The sequence below is a fragment of the Zootermopsis nevadensis genome, unplaced genomic scaffold (genome assembly GCF_977971745.1).
Source record: "Zootermopsis nevadensis isolate Lab colony 2312 unplaced genomic scaffold, Znev_1.0 Znev_ptg000061l, whole genome shotgun sequence".
Classification (NCBI taxonomy): Eukaryota; Metazoa; Arthropoda; class Insecta; order Blattodea; family Termopsidae; genus Zootermopsis; species Zootermopsis nevadensis.
This window is the reverse complement of record NW_028259192.1, coordinates 5,145,504-5,163,797: the sequence shown is the minus strand read 5'-3', so window position 1 is coordinate 5,163,797 and position 18,294 is coordinate 5,145,504. Positions and strand designations below refer to the sequence as shown.

The 18,294-nt window shown below is 40.4% G+C and overlaps 1 protein-coding gene across 1 annotated transcript in view; it reads right to left on the bottom strand.

Moving 5' to 3' along the window:
- LOC110840741 (uncharacterized) overlaps nucleotides 1-14,041 on the bottom strand; it is a 63,968-nt gene extending 49,927 nt beyond the window's left edge. The window contains exons 1-10 of the mRNA XM_087340131.1: nucleotides 13,934-14,041; nucleotides 10,104-10,313; nucleotides 8,386-8,634; nucleotides 6,373-6,518; nucleotides 5,318-5,427; nucleotides 4,735-4,930; nucleotides 3,232-3,522; nucleotides 2,126-2,383; nucleotides 1,466-1,547; nucleotides 1,083-1,182 (exon numbers count right to left, since the gene is read on the bottom strand). Coding sequence (XP_087196257.1) covers nucleotides 1,083-1,182; nucleotides 1,466-1,547; nucleotides 2,126-2,383; nucleotides 3,232-3,522; nucleotides 4,735-4,930; nucleotides 5,318-5,427; nucleotides 6,373-6,518; nucleotides 8,386-8,634; nucleotides 10,104-10,307 — 1,636 coding nt within the window. The 5' untranslated portion in view covers nucleotides 10,308-10,313; nucleotides 13,934-14,041. The remainder of the gene's footprint in view (nucleotides 1-1,082; nucleotides 1,183-1,465; nucleotides 1,548-2,125; nucleotides 2,384-3,231; nucleotides 3,523-4,734; nucleotides 4,931-5,317; nucleotides 5,428-6,372; nucleotides 6,519-8,385; nucleotides 8,635-10,103; nucleotides 10,314-13,933) is intronic.
- Nucleotides 14,042-18,294: the final 4,253 nt, after the last annotated feature.

The following is an 18,294-nucleotide window of genomic DNA, read 5'->3' as shown; positions in this document are numbered from 1 at the left end:
ATTGATATTTTAGGTGGATGAAAAATCAGATCTTACTACAAGAGTTTTTGGGCTTCCTGTATTTACAGTAACAAAATATGTGGTAACAGTGAATTACCATAGTACTGAAACAGTCATTTAAGGTATTTTATATTTGAAAAATTTTAATGGGGAAAATAACAAATAAATGAGGTATTTGGGTTAGAGATTTAAAGAAGCAAGGCCATTATTGTTGCCAGGATGGTGGAAGAACGGGGATATCCAGGTCTGGTGGCAAAAGCAAGGGAGAGCTGGTTCCTGGGGTAAAGTCTTTAGAGACGCAATAACTGGCTGCATTGCCCAATGAAGCAAGCATCCTGGAAAGGAGGAGGGCTGGGTGATAAAGCTGAAGGGTTTAAATCATCTTGATTTGGAATGGGCATTGAGACAAAAATTATGGTAGGAATAACAATTAATGTGTCCGATGAATCAAGATGTTACATAAATATTAAAGCTTATTATTTAATAAGAACCTGTGTTCAGCTATAGATGAAACTAGAAAGGAGAAAGGGTCTTCTGGAGAAGTTGCATTATCATGACTTCCAGTGTCAATTATGATAATGTTACAGTGAATTCTGATGATGAGAACTTTTTCTCAGACACTTACATTGTTTCCAGAAGACAATTGTGGACATGCAAATAACATTAAGAGACTTGTTATTCAGAAAGCCTGGGAACTGAAGTTTTTATTTCTGTATGCAGAGGAACTTTAATGCAGGCAAAATAAAAAATTAAAGTATTGAACTTAAGTCAAATTTGATATGGTAGCTCTTTTTTCCAATACCATTAGTTCTTGCAACTACAGAACCTGTGTTTAATTTGAATGAATTTGCAAATGCCACTTCATTTTGTATTCAGTGTCTTTTTCTTTTCTTTCTCTTAATAAGAAAATTATCCATGTTAGGGATAATTTAAAGTTACGAGAATATTACGCGCACATAAAAGTAAAACTCCCCAATTCAAGCCATGGACGTGCATGGGAGAGAGGTGTAGCTCCTACTTGTTTTTGAAGTTGGTAGTAGATGAAGACGAGCTGTCAGATTATGCCCCCAGTCGCTCTTTACCCTGGGGGAAATGACCTCCTAGCAATCGCTGTATAGGAGTCTGGGTGGGCATCACAGCCACTCTAGATGCAGAGGCTGGAAGAAGTATCCTCTGCATCCGCTGAGGATTGAACCCCAGTTATTCAGCATGTAGTCAATTGAGTCAGTTACTATGCTCACTGTGCTACGTAAATATACAAAATGAAGTGGTCTGTTTTATGTGGTGAAATTATTTTGTTCTTAACAATGACAAGGCTAAGAGTTTCACAGCAAATTGTGTTGTATTTTTATCATCTTATATGAAAACATGAATAATGGCAGGACTCATTAATTTTGAAAGTAATTATCTACACCCAATAGTATTTCCATTTTGCTGACTTGAAGAGCTGTAGATGTCACATCACCATGTTGATGGTAATCCATGTTAAGGTGGCAAGTAGAATAAAGCGTATTGTGTACACCAAAGTGTAATGTGCAATCTTCAACCTGAAAACAGAATGACAGCATTATTGTTCTAAGTTCCTATTTCTGTAATCCTTTTCATGAAGTTACTGCCACTTTTACACAAGTAACTCACAGTTTGTGTTACTTTCACTACAACAATGTAGCTTTTAAGTGGGTCATTAGTGTCATTACTGAACTGCAGTTGTTTACCCCTGGGAAAGGACTGTCGCACCCATTGGATATGGTGGGACCCAGAGGAAAACGTCTCTGCCACCGATGGGCATCAAATCCCAGTCGTCCAGCCTGTAGCTAGTCACTATACTGACTGAGCTATCCCGGCTCACTTCATATTTCAGTACTTCACTTGAGATTGAATTACACAATATATAAGACTGCAGTTTGTTCATTTCTTTGGTGTGTAATATTTTCTGAGTTCAGATTTAGGAGAGATTACTAAATGTCTTGAATAATAGAACAATAAAATGGCACTTGAATTGAATGTTATTTTTTCTACTGTTACTTTCAATTCACGGCCATCTACTATAACTAATTTTCCAACTTACCGCACTGATATTTGTATTAGTACACTACAGTCATTTTATTAAACATTTTGGCTGTACCTTCTGTAGCGTTTCTTTGCAGGTTCTATTGTGTCAGGGGTGTCTTGTGCCATATACGTGCGCAACCCTAGCATGGAATCTTTGAATACAGACTGCCAATCAATGTTAGCAATGTTGAAGTCAAAGAGCTTTTGATCCTCAGGACTCATCCTTTTCCACAAAGTCTGCACATTGTCATTTGTGAACTTCCACTGTTGGGTGGAGAAGTATGATATCACATCAACAAACTTGTGTATCTTCTTGTAAGCATTCCATAATCTGAAAGAAAACAAGAAGTTACTGAGACTGTTATGTTTAGAAAAAGTTTTTTATATTTTATGCCTTTTAAAGGTTTCAGTGTTCCAGCCATGACTTTTTCAAAGTAGGAGCTATTGCTGCTGGTGAGAGATTATCTCATTAGGCAACTTATCTTTTGTAAAAATAATTTTGATTGGAAATCGGAAACACTGGGAAGTCGAGATATTTTTATAGTGTTGGAGGTAGGGAATGCTGATGGAGTGGGCTGGTGATAACTGAGGAATAAGTGGGAAACGGTTCTGTGCCAATAGGGAGTCAACAAACAGGCATCAGAGGAGGGGGGATGGATAGTGAAGAGGTCAGCCCCTTTCAGGACCCACTGTGCTGGGTTGTGTTCTTGGCGAGAGCCTATCGCCCTTCTTTCCGGTCATGAATCAGATGCTTCTATGACCTCATACAATGACAGGCCCCTTTACAGCCTAACATATTTTTATCATTTTGAGTATACAGTTCTTGTGTAATAAATTTGAAGCTCTTTCCTCAATATCACTTTCAGGCCTCGTTACAGTGTGACATATGTACTATAAACCCTCAGCATAATGGACTGTAAGGGTTGTCCAGTAATGCATCCTTAAACCATAATTACAAACACCATTAAACATATTAGTAATGTGAACAGGACACCTACAATAACACAAGGTCTACTAAACCACGATGTTGCAGAGAGATAATGGAGCACAAAAGAATCCTCACATCCATAAACAAATTGACAACACCAAATGGTGTGTGTTAAATCCAAAATCCATTAATCAAGGGTTTAGTGTACATACACATTTTAATATTTCAGCTTGTTAATTTATGGAACTTACATTGGCTTTTTCCCAACAAGTCTGGCTGCAGTATCCACAATGAGAGCTGGCAGAAAGTGCAGAAAAATGGCATACAAATTGTGCATGATCTTGTATTTATTAAGTTGGAAGCAGTAGTACCACTGCACTCTCATAGATGGGAATTCTTTCCCGCATTCATTAAACTTCATATACTGAGCCCATGTGAGAGGATTCTGAATTGAAGATACATAGTTCAAGATGGGAATATCATCATCTGGACCTGGAAGGTTCCCAGTTTGTTTTTCAAGTAGATATTGCTGTGCTTTCAACCTATGAAACAAACAAAAACACTTTATATTTATAATTTGATAAGGTTGGTTGTGCCCTTGTGAGTTGATTCCTCGCACATAAGTTTGTTATTTTTCTATAATGGTCCTTAATTTTATACACAGCAATCCCTTGTCAGCCAGGTGCTTGCCAGTCACAGATTTAAAATCTTATGCAGTCCACTTTTATGTCCATTGTTTCAAGAACATAAACTTTTAGAGCATTTTTTTGTGTTCTCTGTACAAAGTGCATGAAACACGTGTACCAATACTTTGGTGAGGACATCTTCTTGTCTATATGTATATTTCATTTTCAAAACCACTCAGTGAATTTCATTTATGTTCTTCATTGGGATGAGTCCTAATTATAAGTTGTTGGCCAGATTTAATTTTGATTCGTACTGGTCAGTGAGTGTTCTATCATAATAGATCTATTAACTAAATAACTACACGGCTTAGGGAACCCAAAGTTTCATTACCGAATTAAACAAAGCCCTCCATCGGTCCCTGTCCTGGGCCAGCAATATCCAGTTGCCTTCAACTCCTATCGCCCATAGATCCGACTCGATATTATCCTCCTATCTACCTACGTCTAGGTTTCCCCAGCGGTCTCTTCCCTTCAGGCTTCCTGACAAATATACGGTGCACACCTCTTGCCCCATCCATGTGCACCACTCTTCTCATTCTTCTCGACTTAATCACCCTGACAAAACTGGGGGAGCAGTACAGATTTTTAAGCTCATCATTATGCAGTTTTCTCCACGCCCCACCGTCTTCCCTCTTAGGCCCAAATATCCTCCTCAACGACCTATTCTCATACAAAATAACAGGCAAAATTATTGTTTTGTATATTTAAATCTTCGGGATCTTAGAAATCAGATGGAAGAAAAAATATTTTTAACTGAAAAGTAGCTAGCATTTCCATAATTTAGTCTCCTACTAATTTCCTCATGAGTTTCATTTTGATTTGTTATCGTTGTTCCCAAATATTTGAACTTTGTCACACACAGTAGATCTACAACTGATCAAATTTTCTGCATTTGCCAAATACTAGAGAAAAAGTGGCTTCAACCATGGGTCTTGTCTGCCACTTATCATTTTGATTTTCATTATCATTCTCCCATTTAGAATCTCAGCTGGTATACTTTAAATTAGGCCATGAAGGAAGTTTAAGATAATACCAGTCAGTCACCTGTACAGGCACTTGATTGTTTACCTTTGTTGTGTTGCTACGTCCCAAGCAGCAGCTATCATCACATTAATAACCATATCGACAGGAACCACTTCTGCCAACATATCTTCATTACAGTGCATGGTTCTTAGGAGTCCAACCCCAGCTCCTACCACAACTCCAGTAGCTCCATAAATGTTGTTGATCCAACCAGGGAAAGGTTCACGTGCGGTACTTATCACTATAAAAAAGCAGTCTTATCAGTTTACTGGCCTCATGTGCAAATGATTGTGGTGTTGTAACTAGCATATTCAAGAATTATGTTCATTTCTGCGATATGAGATCAGGTACACTACATGACAGTGATTTTTGTACTGTAAACATTTTTGGATTATGCTCTAAAATAGGGAAAAAAATTAGCAGAATATCATCTGTAGAAATTATTCATGAAGAACTTTCTTTAAGTGACACTTACATGTTTATACAGGACAGCGTTTTGCTCTTATGGAGTGATTCTAGACTCGCAGCTTTCAGTCATGCAACGTTCTTCTTAGTAATTCTCCATTTCAGTTACCATTTCCATAATCCTTTCACAATGAGAAACTGGAAACAAATATGAGCTACCTACCTATAGAAGGTCGCACCACTGCTATTGGCAGGCCCTTTCCAAACTCTCGTACTGTGTCTTCAGCAATTGATTTAGTGAGTGCATATGTGTTTGGCCACTCCCTCAGTATCCTGTAATTAATAACCATTCACATCTGCACAGTTTAGTTGAAATATTAATTAACTCTTTAAGCATTGCCTAAGTCACTGCTATTACAGTGACCTATTTCTCACCCTTGAGTAGTTTATGATGTAGGATCCTTGGTTTTGTGGACAGCCTATAACACCGCACTATGTGGAATGTGATCAAGAAAGGAAAACATACTTAATAAATACAAAGTCTCAAATGAATTCTCTATTCCTGTACTTCTAAAATGCATATCCAAAATATTTCCTTATTCTATATGAAATCAACTTGTGATACTTGTTTGTAATGAGTTGTGTTAGCTCAAGCTTTCCTTACTCATATTGCTATCCCCCCCCTCTCCAGTCACGGTTTAATCTCGTAGTTTCTGACATTTTCCTGTATCTCATCCTCACTCTTTCCCTCATGATTTTCTTTTAAATCCCTTTCCTGTGTTAATTCTTGCCAGGCAGAAACTTGTTATATTTGTTTGGAAACTGATTTCTGTGCTTCTATGCTTCTGTAGCACATGTCGTAAGTTCCTGCGGTAGCTTTTCAGTCCATTGTACGTTGTGATTGTGAAGAGGATATTTAAGTGTTTTTGAAATGTGGCTGAGGTAACTTGCAATAATAATTATAATTATATTAACAAAATTTTGTACTTTTACTTTTTATCTACAATTAAATACTTTTGCATTAAAACACATCAATGATTTAATTTTTGTGCAATCATTTAAAATGTGAAACATAAAAATGTAACTTTTTATCATATTTTAAGATAAAAGTATTCGGGGAAACAGTTAAATACAAGTTCATATATATTTTTTTCATGTTTCATACTCTGAAATAATTTCTTATTTGCTCTATATCCATAATGTGCAAATTATGGTTTTTTGGTGATTGGGATCTGGCACACCAAATGTCAGCAGAGGGTTCAAGACTTCCATACTCACATTGGAGTCATAATGGACAGCACATCTTCATCCAGAAGGTCCACTAGCTGTATTGCTTTGTCACACTGCAATGGCACTGGATAGAACTTCTCCTCAATGTGTTTAATGGGGCATTGTGCAAAGGCAGATGATACGTGGATGAACGACTGGAAAGAAAAACATCATTTGCAAAGGCAAGGAAAATTCCAAATGTATAAAAGAAAATGAAAGAGAAGAAAATAAGAAAGATGCAAAATGCAGAGTCTTTGAGCAATTGATTCTGTTCTTGTCTGAATAACTGGCAACATTACAGACTCAATTATGGTTGCAAGGAATAAGAGGTGCCTCCAGTAGCCACTTCTATTAAATTCTCTGCCTCAAAGTCTCATGGTACAACCTGTTTTTGATACTTCACTAGCAGCTAACCAAGGGTCTGGGGACCAGGTCATGATGGCTTAAACATTACATCAGTGTAGGCATTATACAACCCCAAGGCCTAACTAAACGTAGAATACTGTTGGCAAACAGCCACTTAGCAGGACCATGTCCTTATTTCAGCTTTCATAAAGATATTTATTACTGTGGCATACAAGCCAAAGAATTGAAGGTTAGGAAGACCACTAAAGAAATGGCGTGAAGCTATAACAGGCTAAATGATCTAATATGTGAGAGGATGATAATGATGCCAGTAACAGAATCATTCACTGTTCTTCACAGTTCTTATTTCCTATACAGGAGGTTGGCGACATATTATGAAGAGGATCCTTCCATCCTTTTCTCGGACTGGGACCTGTTCATATATGTTCTTGGCAGATGATCCAGAAGTGGTTTGCCATTGCCTTCTCGTGTGTATATGAAGTATGGAGTAATTGTTGGGATGCCACGGAGAAACCGGGGAAGCCCCGGAGGAAAACTCCGTGTTGCCTAGACCACGGCCTTGCCCAACACAAATTATAAATTCGGGCACCGCCGGTAATCGAACCCGGGACCCCAGGATTAGAAGGCCAGCGTTCTAACCGCGAGACCACTGTGGCGGTCATTATGAAATATACCGCACTAAAATTCTTAAATTGCTTTCTCTTGCATTGATCCACAGCACTTTGAAGCATATACCGTTGGATGAGACCACTGAAGAGGGGTGGAACATTCATACTAACCATGTTGCACAATTAAAAATTAAAACGTTCAGTGCAACTCCATACACTGGAACAGAGCAGAACCAATCAGTGGCTAACAGCACTTGATTGGCTGGAGCTGGCTAATGATGCTTTTTATCTGATTGGTTCTGCTGTTACTTGGCTGTAATCGTCACAGTCTACAACTGTTTAAATTAATGTTAAATCAAGAACTAGGATGCATTTTAATGATGAACATGGAAGGAAAAAAATGCAAATTTCAGAAGCCGAAATTAGACTTGGTATTGAGAGATTACTGGAGCAAAATCAGTGCCAGATATCTCAGTAGGGGTCCGCAGTGGCCATGTGGTCTGAGGCGTGGGCCTTGTGCCGCTTGGTCGCTGGGACCGTGGGTTCGAATCCCACTCAAGCCATGAATGTTTGTCCGCGTTTTTCTGTGTTGTGTTGTCCTGTGTACAGGTCGAGGCCTTGCGACGGGCCGATCCCTCGTCCAAGGAGTCCTACCGAATGTCTATAGATCAAGCCAACGAAAGGTTGGGACCCGCAGTGCTCAGGCACTCGAAGAACGGGTCGTTCCCAGTATCCAGATATCTCAGTAATTACTAATTTGTTAAAGAAAAGTCTTAAGTTTCATGTGAACCTGTTTGAAACAGTAGGTAAAACTTAGCCGTTTTAATGAACTGCTATGTCCTAATTTAAAAGCCTGTAGCTTGCTAATTGATAAATGTTGAATGTGGCCCCAGGTCTGGAAACGTTTGAGAACTCCTGGCATGAATACAGGGATTGGAAACTGAACACATTTCAAAACAGCTGAAGGAACTGTTGCAGTTATAAGTAGCAAGAACACTAGTTCCAGACTGGAGGACCATGTTCGATTCCAGGCATTCTGAGTTTGTACCTTGAGATGTGGCATGTGCCTTGCGAGCTCTAGCAGGTGCTTCGTGCTTCTGACATTGATGTGGACAGCTGTCTTCAGCTTTTCATCAAACCGGACAGTTGCTGCGATATGGAACACGACTCTCACTTCTTGACATAGCAGCTCGCGATCTGCTTCTCCGAGGCCCAAGCCGGGCAACCCACAGTCACCGGCCACAGCCCTCACTTTGGTCATATAGTTGGGACAGGCCTTCTTCATGGATTCAAACACCTGGACACAATGAAACAAGTCAGCCCTGACCTTATGGATGTTAATACAAGTTTGTACTGGGTGAGATACCAGGTTCTCGTGGTGACGTGTGTGAAGACGGCTGTGTTCTGGGATGTTGCACTGTGTAGTCTGGTAGGAAGTGTTCAGGGATGCTTATTGTATAATCGGGGTGATGAGAGTGTTCCCATCGCCCTAATGACTGAGGCGGTAAGTACCTCTGAAACGTTTATCGATTTTTATCAGGCAACCTGACGCAACATTGCAGAAGGCAGTCATCAATTTTGTACTAATTCTGAGCATCATCAGTCTCTGTGTGTTGTCTGGTTGTGATCAATTCTCTCCATTCCTCTTGGAAAGGAGCCAGTTTGAATACCGAGAAGGATAATATTAAACTGATCTTAGAGAACTGATAGCTGTGAATTGGATTCAACTGGCTCGGGATACAGGATTCCGTGTTCCTTTCCTTACGTACATGGCTAATTAATCGGTGAAGAGAGAAAAAATTATAGGATTACAGCGTTTAATGATTAAGTGTAACCTGATTGGCAAACAGCTTTCATCTCTTCACTCAGCTGTACGCAATTTGTCATATGCACACACGTCAATGTGAAAGTCCGTTTTACAAATTGAGTGTTAACAAAGATTTCTGCTTGTGATTCTTCCTGTGTGAAACCAAAATATTTGATCTGCCCCGTAGTTGATAATTTTCAGCACACACGTAAATAATTTCTACAACGCGTGTGTGTACACTCAGTTCTAACCTAACATACATGGCCAAGGTTACTGGAAATGAAACATTTGTACACACGAGATGTCTTCATACCGAGAATCAAATGGTGTTCATTGTTTGCCGTGTCGTTCATCGCATTCACATTAAATTTGGGGAATACTTATTTCCAGACACTTCAGGAATCTTTTGTTCTCCCGGCTGCTATAAGAACAAAAAGATTTAAAGAGAACATTATAATGGAACTTGTTTTGTTAAATGTGATCTCTCACATTGAGGGTATTTGAGAACAGGGTGTTGCGGAGAATATTTGGATTCGAGAGAGATAAAGTTATAGGTTGTTGGAAAAAATTGCATCATGAGAAATGCATGCAGAATTTAAGTCAAAAGCCTTTAGAGAAGAGACGTCTTAAAAATCCTCGACTTAAATTGGATGAAATGAGTTCCAGAGTAGCAGGGCGTGTAAAAATGGTTTGTGGGGGGTGGGATTGCGTGTAACGAAAATGGAAGAACTTTGGAGGATCCGATTGTGACAGCTAAAGTGTTCTTTTGCATTTAATTTTTCCTTGGATTATTTAGCGACACTTCTTTAACTGGAAGGGTATTGTGGCGGTTACGTTAGAAACTCACCATGCTGCAAACAGCAAAATGTTACGAATTTGTTAAAATAATTAGTCACTTTTTATATTCAAGTTTGTCTGCAGGCGTCTCATAAATACTTTCGCTGGCCTCCTGTACTAACCGGTGCTTCGAAGAGACCAGAGAATCGCTCTTCTTGAGTCTTGCCCTTCTTGGGCCTCAAGAGGATGAATATGGTCCTGACGCCAGGACAGGAGCGTAGAAGCTTCTCTAGCAGCGCATTGCCCAGGAATCCCGTGCCCCCCGTCACGAAGACGACAGCGCCGTGGAACAGCTGCTGCACTGCAGTCTCGCCTTCGCATTCCATTACGATCTGAAAACATGCACGTCTTAATTGTAAGTGCAAACGGTAAACAAATTTGCTCGCGGGGAAAGGATGACTTCAGTCTCACGGCCTGATTGCTCAATAAAGACAGAAATCTTCATACTCATCGCCCTGATGACGGAGGCAGTATGACCTCTGAAACGTTGGTTAACATCGACCAGACTACATAGCGCAACAACCCAGAAGACACAAATCTTCATACACATCGCCCTGATGACGGAGGCAGTATTACCTCTGAAACGTTGGTTAACATCGACCAGACTACACAGCGCAACAACCCAGAAGACACAAATCTTCATACTCATCACCCTGATGACGGAGGCAGTATGACCTCTGAAACGTTGGTAAACATCGACCAGACTACACAGCGCAGCAACCCAGAAGACAGAAATCTTCATACTCTGATGACGGAGGCAGTATGACCTCTGAAACGTTGGTAAACATCGACCAGACTACACAGCGCAACAACCCAGAAGACAGAAATCTTTATACTCATCGCCCTGATGACGGAGGCCGTATGACCTCTGACACGTTTGTAAACATCGACCAGACTACACAGCGCAACAACCCAGAAGACAGAAATCTTCATACTCATCACCCTGATGACGGAGGCAGTATGACCTCTGAAACGTTGGTAAACATCGACCAGACTACACAGCGCAACAACCCAGAAGACAGAAATCTTCATACTCATCACCCTGATGACGGAGGCCGTATGACCTCTGAAACGTTGGTAAACATCTACCAGACTACACAGCGCAACAACCCAGAAGACAGAAATCTTCATACTCATCGGCCTGATGACGGAGGCAGTATGACCTCTGAAACGTTGGTTAACATCGATCAGACTACACAGCGCAACAACCCAGAAGACAGAAATCTTCATACTCATCGCCCTGATGACGGAGGCAGTATGACCTCTGAAACGTTGGTAAACATCTACCAGACTACACAGCGCAACAACCCAGAAGACAGAAATCTTCATACTCATCGGCCTGATGACGGAGGCAGTATGACCTCTGAAACGTTGGTAAACATCTACCAGACTACACAGCGCAACAACCCAGAAGACAGAAATCTTCATACTCATCGCCCTGATGACGGAGGCAGTATGACCTCTGAAACGTTTTTTAACATCGATCAGACTACACAGCGCAACAACCCAGAAGACAGAAATCTTCATACTCATCGCCCTTATGATGGAGGCAGTATGACCTCTGAAACGTTGGTTAACATCGATCAGACTACACAGCGCAACAACCCAGAAGACAGAAATCTTCATACTCATCGCCCTGATGATGGAGGCAGTATGACCTCCGAAACGTTGGTAAACATCTACCAGACTACAGAGCGCAACAACCCAGAAGACAGAAATCTTCATACTCACCGCCCTGATTACGGAGGCCGTATGACCTCTGAAACGTTGGTTAACATCGACCAGACTACACAGCGCAACAACCCAGAAGACAGAAATCTTCATACTCATCGCCCTGATTACGGAGGCCGTATGACCTCTGAAACGTTGGTTAACATCGACCAGACTACACAGCGCAACAACCCAGAAGACACAAATCTTCATACTCATCGCCCTGATGACGGAGGCAGTATGACCTCTGAAACGCTGGTTAACATCGACCAGACTACACAGCGCAACAACCCAGAAGACAGAAATCTTCATACTCATCGCCCTGATTACGGAGGCCGTATGACCTCTGAAACGTTGGTTAACATTGATCAGACTACACAGCGCAACAACCCAGAAGACAGAAATCTTCATACTCGCCGCTGTGAAAACCTCAAATCATACGACGTCATATTTGTCATTGGTTTTAAGTGGGTATAGTGTCTGTCGCTTCTGTGCCTGGGTGATGGTATCATGATGTGGGATTCCTCGTGATTGCCCGTTTACGTGAGGAATTCTGCGCTCAGACATTTATGCGCGCACAGAATTGGAATGAATCAACTGGCAGACATGGACAGCTTTTTATTCTTTTATTTCTTGCGCATTGTGCTAAGAATGATTGCTGCGTGCCCAAGGCGGTGAGGTGTAATCGTGGAAAGAGGTAGTTCAGTCCGTACCTCAAAGAAAACACTTCCCCGTTACAGAGTTGAATTGGATAACTATGTTTGAGGAAACAACTCCTGGTTACTTTGACAATCAAACAAGACCAGTAATAAACTCCGTGGGTAATATGCGAAGTTATTTAATGTTAAAACAAGGTTCATGTAGTTACCACTGATATTTAAAAGGCTGTACGAGGAGGATTACATTTAATGGCACAGTAAGGTTTCAATTTGCCGACCTAAACGGGACCGAAGGACAGTCGGTTTTCGAAAATGTCGAATGAAGTCTGATAACATACCGCTGAAATAATCGTACTTTGCTATGCTCTAATGTAATCGTTGTTATTATTTTTTATTTGTAGTGTTCTGTCTGACGACAGGTCCATATGAACAGGATCCTTCCATCCTTTTCTCGGACTGGGACCTGTTCATATACGTTCTTGGCAGAGATGATCAGAAGTGGTTTGCCATTGCCTTCTTCTGTGTGTGAGTGGAGTAATTGTTGGGATGCCACGGAGAAACCGGGGAAGCCCCCGGAGGAAAACTCCGCGATGCCTAGACCACGGCCTTGCCCAACACAAGTTATAAATTTGAGCACCACCGGGAATTGAACCGGGACCCCAGGCTTACAAGGCTAGTGTTCTGACCGCTAGACCACAGTGGCGGTAAGGTAGTCGTTGTACATTAACAAAAAAAAAAAAAAAAAATTAAGCTAGTAGGAGAATAGCAAAGTACGGTTATTTCAGGGGTATGTTATCAGACTTCCCTACCTTAAATGGCCTCGACTGACTCAGGATAACTTCGGAGGACATGGATTCCTGTTCTCTCTGAGTCCCTCTATACGCTCCTTCAGTTTGGCCCTAACTTTTTGAATCACCCTGTATACTTAAAGATCTTGCTAAACAAAACCAGACCATTGATAATTCATAAGAATGTCCAAGTTGTTAGTAATAATGGGTATCGTCTCATTCTGGAAGAAATGGTTTATGCAATGTCAATTTTATTTTCTAAAATTACCTCACCTTCTGTATGAGGTAATGAATAACACAAAAGATCAGAGGCCTCCGTTAAGAATCGAGCGTTAAGGTCATACCTTCAGGAAAGTGGAAACGTGATGATTCCACTTACGATGCACAATCCAAAGATCGGACGTTTCCAGACGTTTCCGACTACTCGATCAAGCCCAGTCCGTCTCCATGGTGAATGTGTGTGATACCTTCTGATCTGAATAATAACTCTGATTTTTAAAATACTAATAAAAATAACGACTTGTGTAACTGTTACCACATTTTCAAAACAATTTTCTTAGGGAAGTACTGAGAGCTGATTTACAAAGTCGAAATTCGTATGCAGAGTGAAGAAGAAAAACTGTCTATACGTGTTAATGGTATCACGTTCAAGTAAATATGCATTTACTGTATTCACGCTGGAATTGTTCAGGTAGACGATTTCCTCCCTTAACGTTGTAGCCACGTACCCATTCGTATAGCTTATTATCTTTCAGAGAGACTGAGACTTCTAAATTGTATTTTAAAATACTACACCTTTTTATCTGTTGTTTGCGTTCGCGTTCCAACTTGTTCGCGGTCAAGTTCCTGACTGCGGTAATTTCTCTTCACGCTTCATTAATAGCTTGTGTTTGAATTGTCAGTTTTATATTAATTTATAATTTTAATTAGCTGTTAATCAATATTCTTTTGTTGTTCTTTTTCAATGTAATGTCTTGATACAATCAAAAGGTAGGAAGTAATACATGTGCCAGTTTGTTCAGAGCAATTTCCATTGAATGGCAGGAAGATAATTTTAAGGAGTCTTATAATGTTGCTTAAGTATAGCAAGGGAATCGCAAGTGACGTATCACAGTGACCATGCGGTCTTGACTGCTCGAACAAAGGGATTGTGGGTTTGAATCCCACTCGAGACATTAATGTTTTCGTATTTTTCTGTGTTGCACTATCTCATGTATGTAGAGACGTAGTGGCGAATTTGAACTGCATTCCATCTTCGAGCAGTTTTTTTTATAGCTCCCTTGATCAGTGTATCAGCAGTAAATATTTTGTGGTCAGAGGGCTCTATAGACGAAACATTTTAGGTGACGTTTCGACTTGAAAAACCGGATCACTTCCTTGCCAGTCTAGGTTGATTCGTCTGTGGCGATTCGATTCCACGGAAGTTTCAGACAGAGCTGATGTGACAATTTATTTGGAAGCAGAATCGATAGTCAAAACGATTAAACGTTATACATTTGCGGACATGCTGATGCTGCCACCTTACAGCGTAGCTGAACGAGATGAAAAGGATTTTTTTCTGGGTAATACAAATAGATGAACACGTAAGGTTGCCTTAGTAACTGGTAAATAACTGAGAACAGTTTCTGTGTTTCAGATAACTTGAATAAATTGAAACAGGCCAAGACATACGAGGTGCGATGGGAAAGTTTCCAGACTGTGTCAATAGAGGGCGAACCGGATGTAGTACGAGCTTCTGCCGCTAGGGGGTGCGGCCTACATTCATAGTGAATCAGTGTGCCAGCCGGCATCATCGAATTAGCATTTGTTTCTTAGTTACGGGCGTTTTGGTAGTGCATTACACCGACCCTTCTGCGATTTCGGAATGGCGTGTGCATCAAATTTTGCCAAAGACTCGCCAAAACGGCTACGGAAACCTATGAATGCTAAAGCAAGCATTTGGGGAGTCCGCAATGGGTCGTGCACAAACTTTTGTGTGGCATTCACGTTTTAAAAATGGCCGAACCTCTGTCGATGATGACGAGCGTTCTGGACGACCATCTTCGAGCACAACGCCCGAAAATGTTACGAAGATTCGGCAGGCCATTCACGAAGATCGACGTCGTACCATCAACGACTTGTGCGACATTGTTGGGATAGGCTATGGGACCTGTGAGCTGATTCTAAAGGAAGAACTCCACATGCGACGCATCATGACAACGCGCCAGCGCACACCGCCCTCAAAGTTCGGCAGTTTTTGGCCTCAAACACCACGGCCGTCATCCCGCACCCTCCTTATTCGCCGTGTGACTTCTTCCTCTTCCCAAAGATGAAAATTCAGCTAAAGGGAAGGAGATTTGAGACGATAGAAGAGATTCAGGCAGAATCGCAGATGGTGCTTGACAGGCTGACAAAGGAAGATTTCGAGGGATGCTTCCAGGCTTGGCAGCGGCGCTGGGATCGTTGTGTTCACTCCCAGGGGAACTACTTCGAGGGTGATGGATGAATTTAATACCTGAGATAAGTGTACGGGTTTTTATAGGCGCAGTCTTGAAACTTTCCGATCGCACCTCGTATACACTGCACTGACCACCTGCCTAAAACATGTTGGTTTATGTTGGAAATTTTGTGTGGAAATTATTTCACATGGTGCTAATTAATAGTTGTGTATTAAAAGTGTCATTAGTCAAGAAGGATAACTAATCTTCTTTACAGCACATTTAGTTTTTGCATCATGAAGCGATTTCTGCGAAAACAGTAGGACATGATTTTAAAAAATGCTGTAGACCTTTGTTAATTAAAAGCAGGCCACTTCTCATAACGCGTATTTGCCAGAATGAAATGGATCAAAATATGCAGCCTCCACAGAGAGGTTAGATGGTTACCAAATTTATCGTTTTTGCGTGTGTATGTATGAATTGAAAGAAGAAGTTATTTATTCTTGGAATCAAGGATCTCGTGTGTCACTGGGTTATGCCACGTTATCTTAGTTGGTGGATAATTTTGTAATTTTACCCGAGTTTCATCGGTGAAACTTGACACATTTTGCCTTCCTTATATGAGACCATTTCTCTAAGAGGGAATTTGGGAAATGAATGTGGATTATGTTTACAAATGCCACTTTAACAAAATATTAAGAGGTTGTACTGCTTGTTTGTGAGCGTACAAAAATACTGGAAATAAATTTCAATGTCTGTCTCATCTTGTTAAGATCATAGTAGCTTGGGATAAATAATGCAATAGTAAGAAAATACGCACGTATTGTCCATGAACACCATCAATATCTCTGCACAAAAAAATTCTTCCAGTTGCACTATGGAAAATATTTAAGAGAATCCGTGAAGGTGTTGTTATTGATGCCTTCCTGCACGTCGTCGTAAATTCGGCTTACGAACATTCTGTACATCTGCTGAAAAGTTTTTGCTGATTAGTGACATGAAAATAGCCGAAATTTAATATCAGATACCAAGAGGAATCAGTGAACGATGCGCTGTGAAATTGAAGTGTTTTTGGAAGTGACTATTGACATGTTCTGCAAGAAAAGCTCTGATATTCTCATGCAGTTTTTAATATCTTCCACGCCCAATTTAGGATTATAGGCACTCGCGAACACACGTTAGAACAAGAAAATATTAAATGCCGCTGAAGAAGAATGTACTTCCCCACTGTTGATTGTCCTTTGTCGACGATTTGCAGATGTGCAAGCACCACCAGCGGCTTCTTCCTGATATTTTCATAAGTTAAAATCCATGCAATAGTATTTTAAAAAGGTTATGAGCTTTTTATTTATGGAGACATACATTACATTCTTATTCATTTTATAAAAATGTGCTACAAATAAACACTTCCTGTTGAGAATTGCATGTTGCCCGCATAAAGACCAAATTTTGCCGAAGTTGCCCGCACAACAAAGAAGGTTGGCCAGGCCTGCTATAATGCAGTTTGGAGTTCGCCTGACCTATATGAATATGAAAAGTTAATACGAACATATAACGCATTTTCCTGCAGTATTTATCTTTCTTCATAAGGTACAGTAACATTGTCTGTAGTTGCGTCATCGTCAATTGTCGTATTTAAAAATGGCGATGTTTCAAGTTCTTCACTATATACCGCTGTGTAGTTACTTTTTGAAAATGGATTGATCATTTGTAAAATATAAAATGGATTTTTTTTTCAAGATTATAACTTGATTTCCGTTCTTTCGTTAGGAACGATGTTCATTCTTTTGGACTTTAACCTTATAATTAATTAATTTTATAAAACTGTGCTTGGACTCCTTCATTGGGTATTTGAATGGTGAGAATTTTTTCTGTACTACATCTGATGTAGATTTGGACAAAATTTGACCAAAAATTAAATAATCAACATAACAATTTTAAATGAATATAATTAATGTTTGTAATGACTGCTTATCCTCGCGTTCAAATCACGATCCTGAGAACGATTGTCCACTGTTTTTCGTGGTTTCCATCAGGCCCTTCAGGTAAGTTCCGAAATGGTTCACCTACCTTAAACAAGGACACAGACAATTCCTCCGAAATTAGTTATCCTATAATTCGGCAGTCTGTATCGTAGTAAATTAGAGTCCAAAGTAACCAGTTCCCAAATAATGTGCTAATTAGTATAACTGCAAGTAACGTGGATGTTCAGAACTTTGCGTGTGGTACTTACTCAAATTTACTGTGGCGCTGTTAACCTCGAGCTTCAGGAGAACTACTTGCTGGCTGAGCAGTGTGTGGTCGTTACCGTGCGATAAGTCCACCTTCACGCAATAGGTCTGGGTTTCTGGTGTGCTAGCAACTAGGAGATCTGGCAGACGCCTTTGTTTGCTCTACTCTTTAGTTATATTAGATTTGCCCGCAAAAAATAATGAATAACTGTGTTGGGGAATCCCTGGCTTTAAAAGAACAGACCTTGCGCCATTTTGTGCAAACAGGCACGACTGAATGGGTATTATGTTACTAATGTGCATTGCATTGCGCTATCCTGCTCACATGTATTTGTGCTAAGATATACAATTGTACAATTTCTTACCAACTTACATAACTCAGAGAAGCGAGATACTGGTTAAGAATCATAAAATATAAAGTTGTCCCGCTACAAGCTATGTAGGCGCTTGGGGGGGGGGGGGGAGAGGAGGTATAGCTCCTACTAATTCTTAACCTCGGCACTAGAGG